The following is a 15,145-nucleotide window of genomic DNA, read 5'->3' as shown; positions in this document are numbered from 1 at the left end:
AGGTTAGGCTGTAGACGTTGGAAGGGTGGTAGCAAGACCTGTTACTCACCTAGTTCTTTACATAAGTTCCTGTAAATAAAGTTGTGTTTCTTCATCACGAGCTTCATAAAGATACCGCCAGCAGCTCACTTGCTTCTTCAGGCACAAACCACAGTACTAACCCACTCAGAGTGGCTGAGAACGCATTAACACCAGGACTCTACCCCTTCAGCTTGTTGAGCCAGATGCAAGTGGCAGCCATCGTGGCAGCTGCATGGCACGTACAGTGCCTCTAGGCTTGCCGCTGTTCCAGTGAAGAAAACACTTTCCCTGCTTAAGATGTGCACCCCAATTTTAGGAGGCTGATTTCAGAGATAGAGGTGCATGGCATTTGTGAAAAAATAGGGTATAGGGCACTAACTAGTTCTGTCTCTGCATTTTGCAGACTCATAGGCAAGCTTCATTCCATTAAACATGTGAGTTCCCAATGGCAGAAGGATCAGGAATGCAGTTGTATTGTTTCAAAATACCTTTTCATAAGTGTTTTGATAGTTAAGATAGAAGAGCCTCATTATCCTTATAGCAGGGATAAGGAACCTGAAACCCAGTCAAGTTCTGCACAGAAAATTCAGGCACATTAATTGCACATATAGATGTGCCCACTGTATATTTAAAGTTATACTTCTCATGAAAATTCAAGTTGCATCTGTGACCTGGTGTTAATTGAAAAAGGAAATCTATTTAAAAGTTTTAATCTTTCTTTGTAAAGAATAGGATCATTTTATTTGTAAAAATCGGTATCTACATTTTCTTTTTTTCTTAAGAACTCTCTGTTTCCAATGGTCCTGAAACACAAACTGTAAATGAAGAGGAGGATCCGGAAGAACAAGGAGAAGGTAGTGAGGATGAGTGGGAACAAGTGGGCCCCCGCAACAAGTCCTCGGTCACTCGACAGGCTGACTTTGTTCAGACTCCAATTACTGATATTTTTGGTGGTCATATAAGGTATAGTTCTGTTTTTTTTTACTTAGTGCACTACTTTATTTTATTTTGGAACACTGAGAGCCACCCATAAACTTTAGAGAGAAGATGCATATCCACTAGTAACTGTGGCTTTATTTCATTACCAGACTTTTAGTGGGGGTTAAAAATGTACAATTCACAAAGGCCAGATATCTTAACACTATAATTAAAAAAAAAAAAAAAAGTTTTACAGGAGAGATTTTTCAAAATATGTCTTTGTGTATTTGAATTTGTAAAGAATTAGTCAGAGTTAAGAGTTCGTTTGAAGAATGGGTATCACTAGTTGTTCAGGGAAGATGAAGTTAAAAGAAGATGCATGCTTTGCTTATTTACAGTTCCTTTCATCCACAGACTCTAAAGCACTTTATACATAATTAATAGTTAATGTTTACAGGAATCTTGTACATTGGTAAGCTGAAGCACCATTGGTTTTGCCCAGAGTTGCATGTCCAGTCAGCGAGAGAAAAGGCAATAGAATTCCTAAGTCTTAAAAACAGAAGAGACTTCCTTTTAAAATATAAATAGGAAGTTAAAGACAAAAGAGACTGTGGGTTCTAAACATTTAAAACTTTCCAAATTTATTGCAGGAGTGAAGGCAATGTACTGAGTTAGTAACACGCACATGTGATAATGTGTACAGGAAATCAGAAATGGATACCAAAAAAAAAAAAAAAATGAGTATTACTTATTTGAAAAAATGTTATTTAAAAATAAAAGATAAAATCAGCATAAATACTTGGAGAAAATAAATTCCCAAATACTAAGTGTTAAGAGTTTGAAGAGATTTTAAAAAAATCTGAGCGCAGACAGTTTGATTGCTATATCAATCCTTGTGTTGTCAGATATTCAGACGAGCGGTTGGTTGGTGCCTTCCACATGTGAAACACACTAAAATTATTCCTCGGGGTTTTCAGTCAGACAGCTGGCAAATAAAAAGACATTTTTCATAGAAGTTGGCAGACAGATGTCTGTACATATTGGCATACTTTCCTATTAATTGGCATGTCCACATACCCAAAGTATTGTCAAATACTTTTGTATATACTGGAAATTTTATATTTGTCATGGCCAGGTTTGTTTGGATCTCTGTATGATTGTTTTTTATTTTAGTTAAATGTCAGGGTATTTGGGGAGCACTGCAAGAACCTATAGAGAAATGAGATAAAATTGAGGGATTAATGAAGAAGGTACTTTTGTACCGAGCAGCAGAGCCACAAGGTCCATTCCCACATCTGTTGTCTCAGTCACCACACCCATCTTATTTAGCCTGCTAACTAGGTCACACAGTAGACCGCAGAAGCAGTATCCCATGTTGAGATTTTGGAAAACTTCCTCCTCTGAGGTTGAAGGTGGAATTAGGAAGCCTTTGAATGCAAAATCTTCAGTAGTAGTCCACCAAATAAAAGCATCGGGAGTAGAAAAATTAAATGGAAAACAGCTAAGAAAACAAGGTTGAATTGGCACCTTTCTCTTTAGGGGGACTTTAGCTTCTTTTTTAGGTTGGTTTGTTGAACTCTTAATTGGGTGTCACTCCAGCAAGAAATTTTGTAGTGAGGAGCAGTTCTAATTACTTACATGTAAAGTATGGGATTGACATTTTCATGAGGCTTGTAATTTTATGCACAAATTGGAATTCTTTGATGTCTATTGCTTGTGCAGATTTGCCTGTGCACGCTAACTTTTCTCGCAGATGCCCTGTGATATAAAAATACTGGTCTGTGTTCACCGTTGGCATGGGTGGAAGTTTGAAGTGGGGAATATGCTTAAGGAAATTTTAAGAATTGATTTTTATTCATTAGCTGAATCCTCTTAAATGCTATTAGTGCTACTGCATTCACAGGATAGTGATGAAAAGAATGCCTTTTCATAAGAAATTCACTTAAATTACTAAATTTGGGTGCCCCCAGAATTGTTGTTCTGATCTTCCCAGAAATTGTTGCATATAAACATTCTTTGGCCAGCTTTATTTAAAGAGGTGAGATGCAGTATTTTGCTATAATATAAAAGAACTATTGGTACAGCTAAAATCTACCAAATTTATTGCTATGTAATGCAGTATTCTGTGCACTTTTGTAGAAAAGCTATACTTGTATTTCTAATTCCGTTTGAAAAAACATTTACATTGGAAATTAACATACTGGAATACTAGCTGCATTTTTAGCTGCATCTGATTTTCTGTTTGTTGAGTTAAAAACAGCTACTTTGCAGTAGTTTGTTCTGTTAAATAGTTTGCCAGTTAGAGTGGGTAGAGGAAGGTGTGCCTGAAAAGTAGCAAAACTCTTAGACAGTAGAGAATTTGTTTTTTGAAACATCAACCTTGCCACGTTAAAGGTTTTGTCCTTAAATATAGCCAAGGAGGCAATGCTAACCTGAAATAAAGATGCCACTGTCTTTAGTAGACTCCTTTCCTTCTAAAGAATGTGCATTAGCCAGTATAAAGAAGGATTATTTCAAGGTTGGGTCTGAATCAAAGGAGCTATTTTTCTGAGTTTTAAGCTCCCATGTTAATATTCTATCGGTGCTCATGAGGGAGTTCAACATAATGACCTAAATTATGGTTATTTCAAGTCTCTTATTTTTCTGAAGGACTATATTAAATTGGGTGGTATCTGACTGTAGAAAACCACACTTGTATTCCATGTGGGTTTTTAATATCAGAAAGGACCATCTTCCAAATAAAAGAAGTTAAGATCTTTGTGATTAGATATAGCTTCAAATAATATGAAGATCAATAAAAATTCAAATTGTACAGTCTTTGCCAAATAATGCAGTATCTCACCTCACAAATAATTAAACTACTTTCAAGCTGTTTATTTCATATTGGGTCTGAAACTGTTTTAGCTTCCCAGATATTAATAGGAAGTCTGTTCTAATACTGCAAGGCAAAAATGCCAAAAGCTCTTAGTCTTCAATTTATATTCAAGACAAACTAGCAAATGTGGCTGCAAAATTTCTATGGAAGATAAAGAAAAAGCAAGCCTTAAGGCAGTCTTGTTTTATATTGTTAAAGAGCATGCAATAAGAAAATTTGCATTAAAACATTGCATAACTTCACTGGTGCGCTCTCTGTAAGATGGACTGTAAAAATGAAATATCTGGATCCAGTTAAATTTATCAGAACAACATCATAAAACTAATAGATGAGCATTCATGTCTGCCTGTTAAGCATCTGTTCTAAGATATTAAAGTATCCATTCTGATAATATTTACACTTTTCAAAACCCACACATGATCACTAGAAATTAAAATGACATTCTCTATTATGAGCTGTTTTGTAAACACCAAATATCCTCTGGAGTAACTTTCAGCCGTTTGTCTTGGTGCTATGCATATTCCACAAAACTAGTCATTGTCACAGTTAAGAACATAGCAGATTCGAGACCATTGCCAATTTATGCATGCCAGTAGATCATGCAGTTTTATTTTTAACATCTGATTACAGACAGCTTGGGAAATAGGACTGGGAAATAAACAGCAGGCCATGATAATGTCTGTATCTTTCGGATAAATTTCATTCACTTTTCACATAGCTACTCCCCACTCTGGGCTTTTTTTGTTTTTGTTTTTGTTTTTTTATCAAATCAATCTGTTTCTGATGTTAAGAATAGGTAGACTAGTTATACCTGAAAACTTCACTGACAAAGATTTTAAAATCGTCTGAAGTCCCAAAGCTGACAGTAGTTGGGTAGATTTAAGCATAATGCTTTATTTGTAAACACAGTACTTAAACAGTTCCTTTTCTGTAGTTGTCAGAGACTTATTTTTTCCCTTGTTAAGTTGAATGCAAGTGTTTTCAGGTGACTTGGGTATCGCTGCCAGTTTTTGGGCAGCAATACCCAGGTGAAATTCTTTAAAAGAAATTATTTAACAGATTCAGCTATCATGCGCTCTTAGAGTTTTGCCAAATACTGTTCTCAATTCTTCCATAAATTGCCTTAATTCTTGCATATATACAAAGATATAATTATGCACGTTGTTAACAAATATTAAAATCAAATGATTTTCAAATGTATTATAGCACAGCCTAGTTCTTGAAACTGAAGCTTATTTCTTTATGTCTATGTGGTCTTTTCCCCCCCCAAGTGATTAAAGAATGTACGAGCAGGTGCATAGGTTTGTTTCTTATATGTACTTCTCTGATATTAAAAATGGTGATATATCGTTTTTGACCTTTTTCCTTTCCATAGATCTGTTGTTTACCAGCAAAGTTCTAAGGAGTCTGCTACTCTGCAGCCTTTTTTCACTCTGCAGCTGGATATCCAGTCTGACAAGATACGCACAGTTCAGGATGCCTTGGAAAGCTTGGTAGCAAGAGAGTCTGTCCAGGGTTACACCACAAAAACCAAACAAGAGGTGCGTTCTGTTTTTGGTCTGCTGAACTTTCTTACACGTGAATTTTAAGGGCTTTTCCATCTGTTGCCTGAACACTAATCCTTAAAAGACCTTTCAAAATATGCTGCAAGGGTGACTTGTTCATGTTTAATAAGCATAGTCAGGGTCACTCAGACCAGATGACGTGCTAATTCCATTGAATAAAATGATTGACTGTAAATTGGTATATTTCTTGGATTGGTCTAATAATTGGTTAGAGATTTCTTTTGGGTAAAAATGGAAATTAAATTACTATATGAAATGACTAATAATATGTTCTGTTATGGAGAAAACCACTTTCAAATAATTCAAAGCACTAGTGATAATTCCTGGGTTGCCAGACACTCAAAGCAAGATAGAAATAATTCTTCATAATATTGAATGAGTATTTCCTGGCTTTTGAAGAAAGCATTTTATAATATAAGAGCCTTGTGAATCAGAACAGTGATTGCTCTGTGTTTGCTTTCTCCAGTCAGTTTGGAAGGAATTACCATGGTGTATGGCCAGAAGAGGTTTTCAGACCTTTTTGCAGTGTAGACAGTACTTAAATTTACAGAAAATGCATTGTTAAATCCATTTCCATGTGTGACTACCAAACCACTTACCATACTTTTCACAGTAACACAAAATCCTTATGAAATCTAGAATAATTGTTCATGTTAAGGCCTGACCTCTGCTTGCTGCAGTTTGGGCACTTTTGGTGCAGAATTATAGGCTGAATTATTTTGGTTTTAGTTTTCCTCACAGCTCTCTTACCCTTTTCTACTACTGACTGCTTCATTGACTTTTGTTCAAGCTTCATAATACCTTTAAATAAAAGCTTCAAATTTTCCTGCATCTGATCTGCTTTTCTTCCTGTATTTTGTATCAGAGTGACATAAATGTAGTTTGCAAGAAACAGGCCACTTAAAATCCTTGTTTCCCTCATACTCTTCACATAAATTATACTTTTGATGTATAAATTCAGTGCCTAGTGCAGGGGTAGGCAACCTCTAGCACAGGTGCCAGAGCATGGTGCACAAAGGCATTTTGATTGGTACGTGCAGCTTGGAGCAGATGGCGGGGAAGGAGCCGGGGCTGCACTGCCGCAACAAGGATCAGGCCTTCAAGGTTCCCCTACCAGCCGCCCCTGACACATCAACATCTTACAGATTGAGGTTGTGGCTGTTTTTGGTATTCTGCCCAAAACTGTTGCCAACACTTGGCCTATTGTTTTAGTTTTTGTTTTGTTGGGATTTGTTGTTGTTGTTTTTAATGATGCTGTGAGTTTTGGAAAAAGCTGTGTTAGCAAAATTAGGATGTTCTTTTCTGCTGGTCCTCTTAAATGCTCATCATTTAAAAAACTTAGGCTGTTTATGTAAATTTCTGCCCAGAAGATGGTATTTAAAAATAAATAAATTAAATAAAATGAAGTGGAACTAGAGCTCTGCAGTGGAATAGTGGTTTGCTGCTGTATGTCTGTTATGAGTATAATTTGTTGGATCTTGTGGCAAAAGAACTAGATGATTTGCAGCTTATTGCTTCTGGTTTCACAAATTAAATTGTGTTAACTTGTTAAAATGCATTCTTAGTTGCAGTTTAAAAGCACTTACTGTTTTCTATATTAAGATTTTGAAGACATGTAGGCTTGGATCCTCTGTTATAGCTCTAATCTCTTGTATCTAGGTGGATAAAGCTGCCTATTACTTAAGTGTATGATGATTTTTAGGAAAGGTGGTATATATAAAGATACACACTGGTGCTTCTTACATATTTTAAAAGATTCTAGAAGTTTGGAATGTTGCTTCTGCTTTATCCTTGGCAACAGGAAGTGCTTTATCAGTGAACACCTGTTTATGCCAAATCTATTTGCTCATGTGGAGGAAGGGAGGGAAAATCTCCTCTTTTGCTTGTGGGAGGATATCAGTTTTTGTATCCAAGAAATTCTTGTCCAAACCAGTTTTGGAGAATCTTAAGAATTACTTAAAATTTGGCACAATAAAATAATTATACTCTGCATGCCAGTATGGACCATTTATGTTTCAAGCACAGCTGAGCCCGCCCAGACCCACCATGGGATAAAGAATCAGTTTCCTAAAAGAGATGCTTGTTGCAACTCCATTTTAAGAAATTGTTTGCAGTCAACATTAGTAAAGGTACTACTTTTTTTCTGTAAATGTACTATCTTCATATTAGTGAGAACCAGCAAGCATTTTTCTAAGGTGGACCAAATTTTCTGCTAGCAAAATTTGCCCAGATACAATGATGATGCACTGTGAAAAGCGTGTTAAATGTTTGTTCTCAGTTAAATTTGGAGAATTTGTAAACAAATGAAGATATCAAATTAATAAAGTATGGTTGTTTTAATGTTTTTAATTACTTGGATGTATGTATAAATACTTACCTAAATCCATCTAGTTTCATTTTTTTTAATTAAGTTCTTAAACTCCAAAGAGCGTTTTTTTCACAAAAATCTTACTGTTGGTTTGAAAGCATCTGTGACTAACAGTCATGAACATGGTCTGTTTTTAGGTAACCTAGAATAGACTGAGAGCTCACCTGTTTCTAGTAGGAGCCCCTAAGATGGTCTTTTAAATATTCCAAGTATTGTACAGCGATTCGCTTGCATTAGCACAATAATACATTAGACTAATCCATTAATCAAAATAGCTTAACTAATTATCACTACCCTTTCATTTTTTAGGTCTTTAAGTGCAGTTTCAGTGTAGGAAGGGGGTTTAGGATCCTCAATAAAGCAGCAGCGTTTTGTAATTTTTTATGAGAAAAGGGGAATATAGTAAGTACATCAGTGTGCTGATGATGGTCTTTAAGACTGAAGGATTCCTGTTGTGATTTGAAGAAATAGTTCAGCTGTTGGAGCTAGCATTTCAATGGAAGATAGTGAGTTATGTTCAGTAACTTCAGTAAAATGTTCACAGTAGCCATAATTGGGAGCACAGAACATTATACTTAAAATAAGTGTAGAGATGGGTGTTTACACTAATGTATTGTAGAATTCTGTCTTTACTCACATAGAATTTTTCTTTTCACAGTAAGACATTGCAGGATTTGAAGTGTTAAATTGCTTTTTCAGCTCTTTCCATGGCAAATAGTCTGTCTTAGTTTAAAAGAACTTGTTAAGTCCTAGGTATTGAAATGTATACAGAATTATAATGTCACTTCATTAAGTCTCAGCATTTGAAGGTAAAGTTTACTATAAGGTAGTAAACTTATGCCTTTATGAAGGAAAAATTATGGAGAAAAATCAAACATAAATGGGTCCATTGACTGCACTGTAAGTCATGGATGAACTTCATGGAAGAGGAAAAGTATAAAGTATTAAAAATCAAAAAATGTAAGTTGTCATGGCCATATAATAACGGTGTGATTTTTTAAACCATGAAATACAATCTGTAAAACGTGTTCAGAGCTAAGATTAAAAATCAACCTGAACACACTTCTAAGGTCAGTTGTTGTAAAGCTTTCAAGTATTCTAGCTGTATTCATGATGGAGCTGAAAGACTTTGCTCTGAAACTTTGTCTATTGTTTGTAAAAACCTGCTTGCAAGTAGAATATGTCAGTTTGAATTGGTATTACTATTACCTATAGTTTTTGACTTTATTAGTAATACTGAAGAGGTTGACAGTTGGCTTGCAGGAACATAGCACATTCATAAAGAAATGTTGCTTAAGTCATTTTTGTATTTGCACATTTAACACGATACAAACTTACAAGGACCCTACTTTAGGTAAGGTTCCTGTTCCAGAGATCCTCAATATTCCTTGACTGTAATTTTTGAAGGGTTATCTTCTAACTTTAACATTAAAATGAGGTGAGGACATCTTTATATGTTTTTTTTGTGTTTTGTTTTGTTAGGTGGAGATCAGTCGAAGAGTGACTTTAGAAGAGCTCCCTCCCGTTCTTGTTTTGCACCTCAAACGATTTGTGTACGAGAAAACTGGTGGATGCCAGAAGCTTATTAAGAATATTGAGTACCCTGTTGACCTGGAAATTAGTAAAGGTGACATTTTTTCAGTAGAACTTTGCTTTTGAGGGAAAGGGAATTTAATGGTTTCCAAGGGTTGGTAATGGCTTTCTCCAAGCTTCCTATGAGACTTGATTTTTCTCTTCATGCTGGTTTCTACACTTGCATTGGTCTATTTATTAGTTGGGGAAAAACATTATGAAGCGTCTTCATTTGTACTCGTATCTTAAGATGCTTTGGCTTCACAAAGTACATGTATATAAGAGAGTGCGTATGTGTACTTTATTTCTTATTTTTTGTCCAAAAAGCTATTCACGCTATTCTGTTAATCAGTTCATATTGTGCTGTAGTATTATCTCCCTGTAATGTTCTAATCATCTGATGCATTTACTTCAGCAGACTGGTTTTTGTTAATTGCTAAAACATATTACCGGGATTAACATTTACAGCCTGAAAGCTCTGGTTCATCAGGGCCATCCTTTTTGGCAAGCTGGCCACAAATTGGCTCCACTCTAATCCCTCCCCCTTGCCTGATCTGCCGCTGTGATCTCTGCTCCTTGCCCTGCCACCATGCTGCCTCCTCCCTTCCTGTGTCATTTCCAGTACTCATGCCGCAGGCTGGCAACCCCTACTCTGGGCTGCACTGGTCATGGAAAACAAGTAACTATTATATCCCAGGCAGGGTTTGAAATTCATAGGCTCACCGTCTTACCCACTGTCAACATGACTGCGAGACAACTTTCTCACTTCCCCTGTTTCTCCCAACTTTTCCCCACTGTCTTTCAGTATTACTCTCGCAAAGCTCCACAAATGTGGAAGGCCTGTAGCCACAGAAATGTCTCCTGTGCCTGTGCCAGCAGAGGGAGGTTTCAGCCATTCTTTGCAGCTGATTTGAGAAGCTTTAATGGCGAAACTGTTCTAGCCTGTTTTAGAAATAAATGCTTTAGACCTATGTAGACACTAACCTTTTTAGCTTACTAAGTACTGCTTTTATTATAATTATTATTATTTTTTTTTCTACAGAGCTATTATCTCCAGGTGTGAAAAGTAAGATTTTTAAAGGCCAAAGAACCTACCGGCTCTTTGCAGGTATTAAGCCGTTTGTCTTGTCATCCCCAAAATATTGCATTACAAATAGGAATTCAGGTTGTATAAACTTGGGACTGTCTTCTGAATTGGATTATATCTTATGTGGACAGTAAATTCCAGCATAGAGTGCCATATATAGATTGCTAAATTTTTCTGTTGTGTGATCACTTGACACGCTGTTTAAACTTCTGTCTAAAGTGATATATAATTGGACTTCTGTAGAAGATCTGCCCTGTAGACTGTTTGCTTAGGCATTTGTTATAATAAAAGAATCCAGACAGAAAACCTGAGATTAAGATGTATATAGATAACTGACTACTCTGTTTTAGTAACGGTCCTATTCAGTTTTCTCTCATTTTTATTAGTTTAAGTATCAGTGCTTCTGTATGTATTTGTGGTCTGTTTTTTGTTGTTTAAGCAATAGAGTGATGCAGATTGTAAGATATAACTGTTGACTAATTGTCACTGGTAACATGCAGCTTCACTAGTAAATAAATCTTACGTGGCCAAAAGCATATCTACAATTTGAACAAAGCTGTGCATAGCATATTTCATACATACAGGGCAGCTTCTGAAAAGTCTTATAAAATGTGGCTTTGATGTTGATTCCGTTGCATTATTTTGAATGCTCCTATATCAAAGTATAAATTCAGTGTATAGTGTGGTGTTTTTATTTTTTGACTATATTGTGAGTTCTGGGAAAAGTTGTATTCATAAACAAGCACAATAAGGATGTTCTTTTCTGCTTGTGCTGTTAAATGCTTATTACTTACAAAAAAAACAAAAAAAACCACGCTATTTAATTGTAAATTTCTTCAGTAGTAAGGATTGGAAAAAGTTTTAAATATTCAGAAGGAGCATTTTAATGTTAAACAAGATTTGAACCTGCCTATTTCTATTGGTGTTAGACGGGTGGCTGGGGGCTGGAGCTTCTCACTAAGTCACCTGTTCTGTTCCATTTCTAGCGGCCTTGTGTAATTTTAGGATTTGGACCTAGTTCTGGGACTAATTGGGTTATGGGGGATGGTGGGCATTGTAACTCTCGCAGCACAAAGCAAGAAATACTTCAGCAAAACAAATCTGTCACCTCTAGGGTGCAGAGCATGAGTTGAATTGGTTTAATTAACTGTACTTTTCATTGCTGTAAAAGGGTGTGCAACATTTCTGGTAAAGCAGACAAAACTCTGGCTTGCATCCATAGATGCTTCTCAGGTAAATCCCAGGATGTCATCTTCCCGCTGTACTCAGCCTTGGTGAGGGCGCAGCTGGAGTATTGCATCCAGTTCTGGGCTCCACAATTCAAGAAGGATGTGGAGAAGCTTCAGAGAGTGTAGAGGAGAACCACGCGCATGATCAGAGGGCAAGAGAACAGGCCTTACGATGAGTGGCTGAGGGTCTTGGGGCTCTTCAGCTTGGAAAAGCGCAGGCTCAGGAGGGAACTGGTGGCACCTTATAAGTATGTAAGGTGTGTGCATCAGGATCTGGGGTAGCATCTGTTCACCAGAGCACCCCAAGGCAAAACTGTTGGGTCATAAACTCCTCTGTGACCATTTTAGGCTGGACATAAGGAAAAATGTCTTTTACTGTCTGAGCCCGTAAGGCCTGGAATGGACTGCCTCCAGAAGTGGTGCAGGCACCTATTCTGGACTCTTTCAAGAAATGGTTGGATGTTTATCTTGCTGGGATCCTTTGACCCTAGCTGACTCCCGGCCCCTGGGGCAGGGGGCTGGACTTGATGATCTTCAAGGTCCCTTCTAGCCCTAATGTCTATGAATTTCAGTCGGCAGTGTTGCCTTTCCAGCACTTTTCATATGAACAATGTTAACTAATGAGATGAATTTTTACCTATTAAAATTTGATGGTTCAGAATTAAATCATTTCTTTATAAAATTATCACCAGAGATTTTTCTGCTGAAGGATAATAATATATACCCTTGTATCTCAGGAAAATTTGTGATAGTATCCATTTTAAGAACTTTTGAAATACATCCATGTTTAAACGCAGCAGGCAAAGCCTAGCTGGTTTGCCTCACTTAAAGTATACTAACATATATTTGCCCTCATAGGAGTGCAAACCAAATCGCTACTTAACGTGCAGTTTTCTTCTGAAACAGTTGACTATAAAAATGGCTCTCTCTATTTAGGAATACGCTTTAATGACACAAAGGACATACATTTTTACTTTATTTATTTTAACACTACAGAGCCCGTCAGAGTTTACAGAATGAGCAGAGTTCTGTTTCCTTTTGAACATTATTTTAATTGCATGCTAATATTTAGACACTTGCATCTGTGTGTCTTCAGTAAAGAATCAAGGGCACCAGTGCTTTGTGAGAACAAAATCGCTTGCTATAGTTTGTGCACAGAGAACTTGACCTGCTTCTCAGAACGCTCAGTGGCACCGTGTTGAAATTGCTGGAGTGGCAGTTGACAGAACAGAGCTGTGCACTGAGCACATTTGATAAGGAAACTATTGAGAACTGAAATGTGAAACTTCCACAGAGCTCTTTTTATAGGAATAGTCTTCAGGTTAGAACTGGACTTAAAGCAAAACCAAAAACGGTTTCTTTTCATAGTGTCGTTATTATGTTTATAAGAGAGAAATATTTTGAACAGAGTGTTCTGGCTTTGCAGTGTTGCATGATGTCCTCTTTTTGTATGAAAAGACTGGAGGTTTTATGATAAGATACGGAGGAATGTTGACTTAGTATTTGGTATTGAGCTGTTCAGTGACTCAAAGTTTCTGTGTCAGTCAATGCTTGCATTCAGACATGGATTTTCTAGTGGGAAGTTAAATCCTGCATTCTTTGTTTTACAGTTGTGTATCATCATGGAAACAGCGCAACTGGTGGCCATTACACTACGGACGTCTTCCAAATTGGTCTTAATGGCTGGTTACGCATTGATGACCAGGCTGTTAAAGTGATAAATCAGTACCAGGTGGTGAAGCCGTCTGCTGAACGCACAGCCTACCTCCTGTACTATCGCCGAGTTGACCTGCTGTGAAACTTCCCTCTCTATGCTGCGTGTGCAAGATACCTGCTTTGTAGAACGCCAACTATCACTAACTTTTTTCCTCCTGTAAATGCTCTTTTGAGTGAATCCTTTTTTTTCCCCTTGCAACTATGGGATAAAGTGAAAAAGGAAACTACCTTGAGGTTTGTGCACAACATAGCTTGTGTGTTGACGTTTGACTTTATAGAATGAAGTCATTTGGTTGAAAGACTCAGTCTCGTGAATCACACAAAATAATTGAATTAAGGCTGAATCCTAAGATAAAAAAGGGGATTTGAATTCGATTCCCACCTTCTAATTGCGTAGTAGAAGAAAACCCTGCACCAGCAACAAAACTTGTAGATTTCTGTGAAAATAAGTTTTATCTTTACTTAAAGCACCCTTTGCTTCCCCAATAGTTTTTGATATGAGCCAGGGAGTATCAGGAGGAAATGGTCCTGTGTGCTTCAAAACAATGTATAAAAGTACCAAATGCAGAGTTGCTGGTTCCTAATAGGAAAACACATTTTAATAATTGTGCGATGAAACTGCTTAAGTACACATTGCAGATCAAATATTTGGAGTTAAGATGTTAGTCTATATAGATGGGTGATTGTAACTTTATTGCTATTAAGAGATTTCAAACTGCATTTATGCTTCTGTGTACATGAGATTTAAAAAAAATGGGCAAAATAATGAAGATATTTCTTTAAGTCTGCTTTGTTTAATTTTGCTGTCTGCTCTCCTATAATGTTGAGTTCCTAATTGTACACAGTTTAGTGATATCTAGGAGTATAAAGTTGTCGCCCATCAATAAAAGTCACAAAGTTGGTTTAAAGTTGTGTGCATGTTTCCTTGATCATGAGGATAAATTTCAACTTTGGGAACTCCAGTCTAAAATTATACATGGTGATTTGGAAAATGCTATGCAGCACTCACACACTGTGACATTTAGCACTTTGCAGAGTATAGTTGCGGGTAATTGTTTTTCTGTCCTGCAAAATGTTGATGATTCAAACGTTTTTCCTGTTCCACATGGAGATGAAATGGACTTCTATCAGGTTTTTGTGGAGAAATCCTTTTTACCCCAAAACAGCCAGTAACCTTGTGGTTAAGAGCAGTTCTCCAGAATCTGGCAGACCCAGGTCGAGCTCCTGTTCTGCAGGAGTGACAGCAGGGACTGGATCCCTTGGTTTCAGATGTTCCATTCTGTGTAAATATTCACTTCTTCAAAAAGAAGTTGGTTGTGGAGTCCTGTGATAGATCACTGGCCTTGGGTATGGTAGATCTGCCTTCAAGTCCCTGGTGTTATTCAGGTATCTTAGAAACTCAAACCTAGTTCTTCCATATGCCTGGTGAATGCTTAAACTTGGTTCCAGAGCAGATGCATTTTTGGTTTGCAGATGCATCTTTCTCTGATTTTTGGTCAGAAAATTTCTATTAAACTTTGTCAACAAAATGGAGGGGGAGAAGAAAAAGATCCTAACTGGCCCTGACACTTGTAAGCCCTATTTTGAGACTTCAGTGCTGCCTCTTTCCTCCTTGGGGTTATGACACACAGTGACGTGATGGTGACAGAAGCACATTTAAAATCCAGTTGGAAGCATTGATTTTTTTTTTTAATTTTTTTAAGGTGGCATCAGACCAATTCTGTCAAATCATTTAAAAAAAAAAAAAAAAAGGAAGAAAGAAAATCTTTTATTTTTTTTCCTCCCTTGTTTTTG

The 15,145-nt window shown here is 36.9% G+C and overlaps 1 protein-coding gene across 1 annotated transcript in view; it reads left to right on the top strand.

The window, feature by feature from the left end:
- Positions 1-14,259, top strand: part of USP10 (ubiquitin specific peptidase 10) — a 55,549-nt gene extending 41,290 nt beyond the window's left edge. Inside the window, exons 10-14 of the mRNA XM_090061978.1 lie at positions 804-984; positions 5,190-5,355; positions 9,230-9,374; positions 10,362-10,427; positions 13,246-14,259. Of these exons, the coding sequence (XP_089918104.1) occupies positions 804-984; positions 5,190-5,355; positions 9,230-9,374; positions 10,362-10,427; positions 13,246-13,433 (746 nt within the window). The 3' untranslated portion in view covers positions 13,434-14,259. The remainder of the gene's footprint in view (positions 1-803; positions 985-5,189; positions 5,356-9,229; positions 9,375-10,361; positions 10,428-13,245) is intronic.
- The last annotated feature ends 886 nt before the right edge of the window (positions 14,260-15,145 follow it).

This window comes from Crocodylus siamensis, chromosome 9, assembly GCF_052110815.1.
Source record: "Crocodylus siamensis isolate JL-2025a chromosome 9, ASM5211081v1, whole genome shotgun sequence".
NCBI lineage: Eukaryota > Metazoa > Chordata > Crocodylia > Crocodylidae > Crocodylus > Crocodylus siamensis.
The sequence above is the reverse complement of the archived record's forward strand: the minus strand, read 5'-3'. Positions and strand labels throughout refer to the sequence as shown.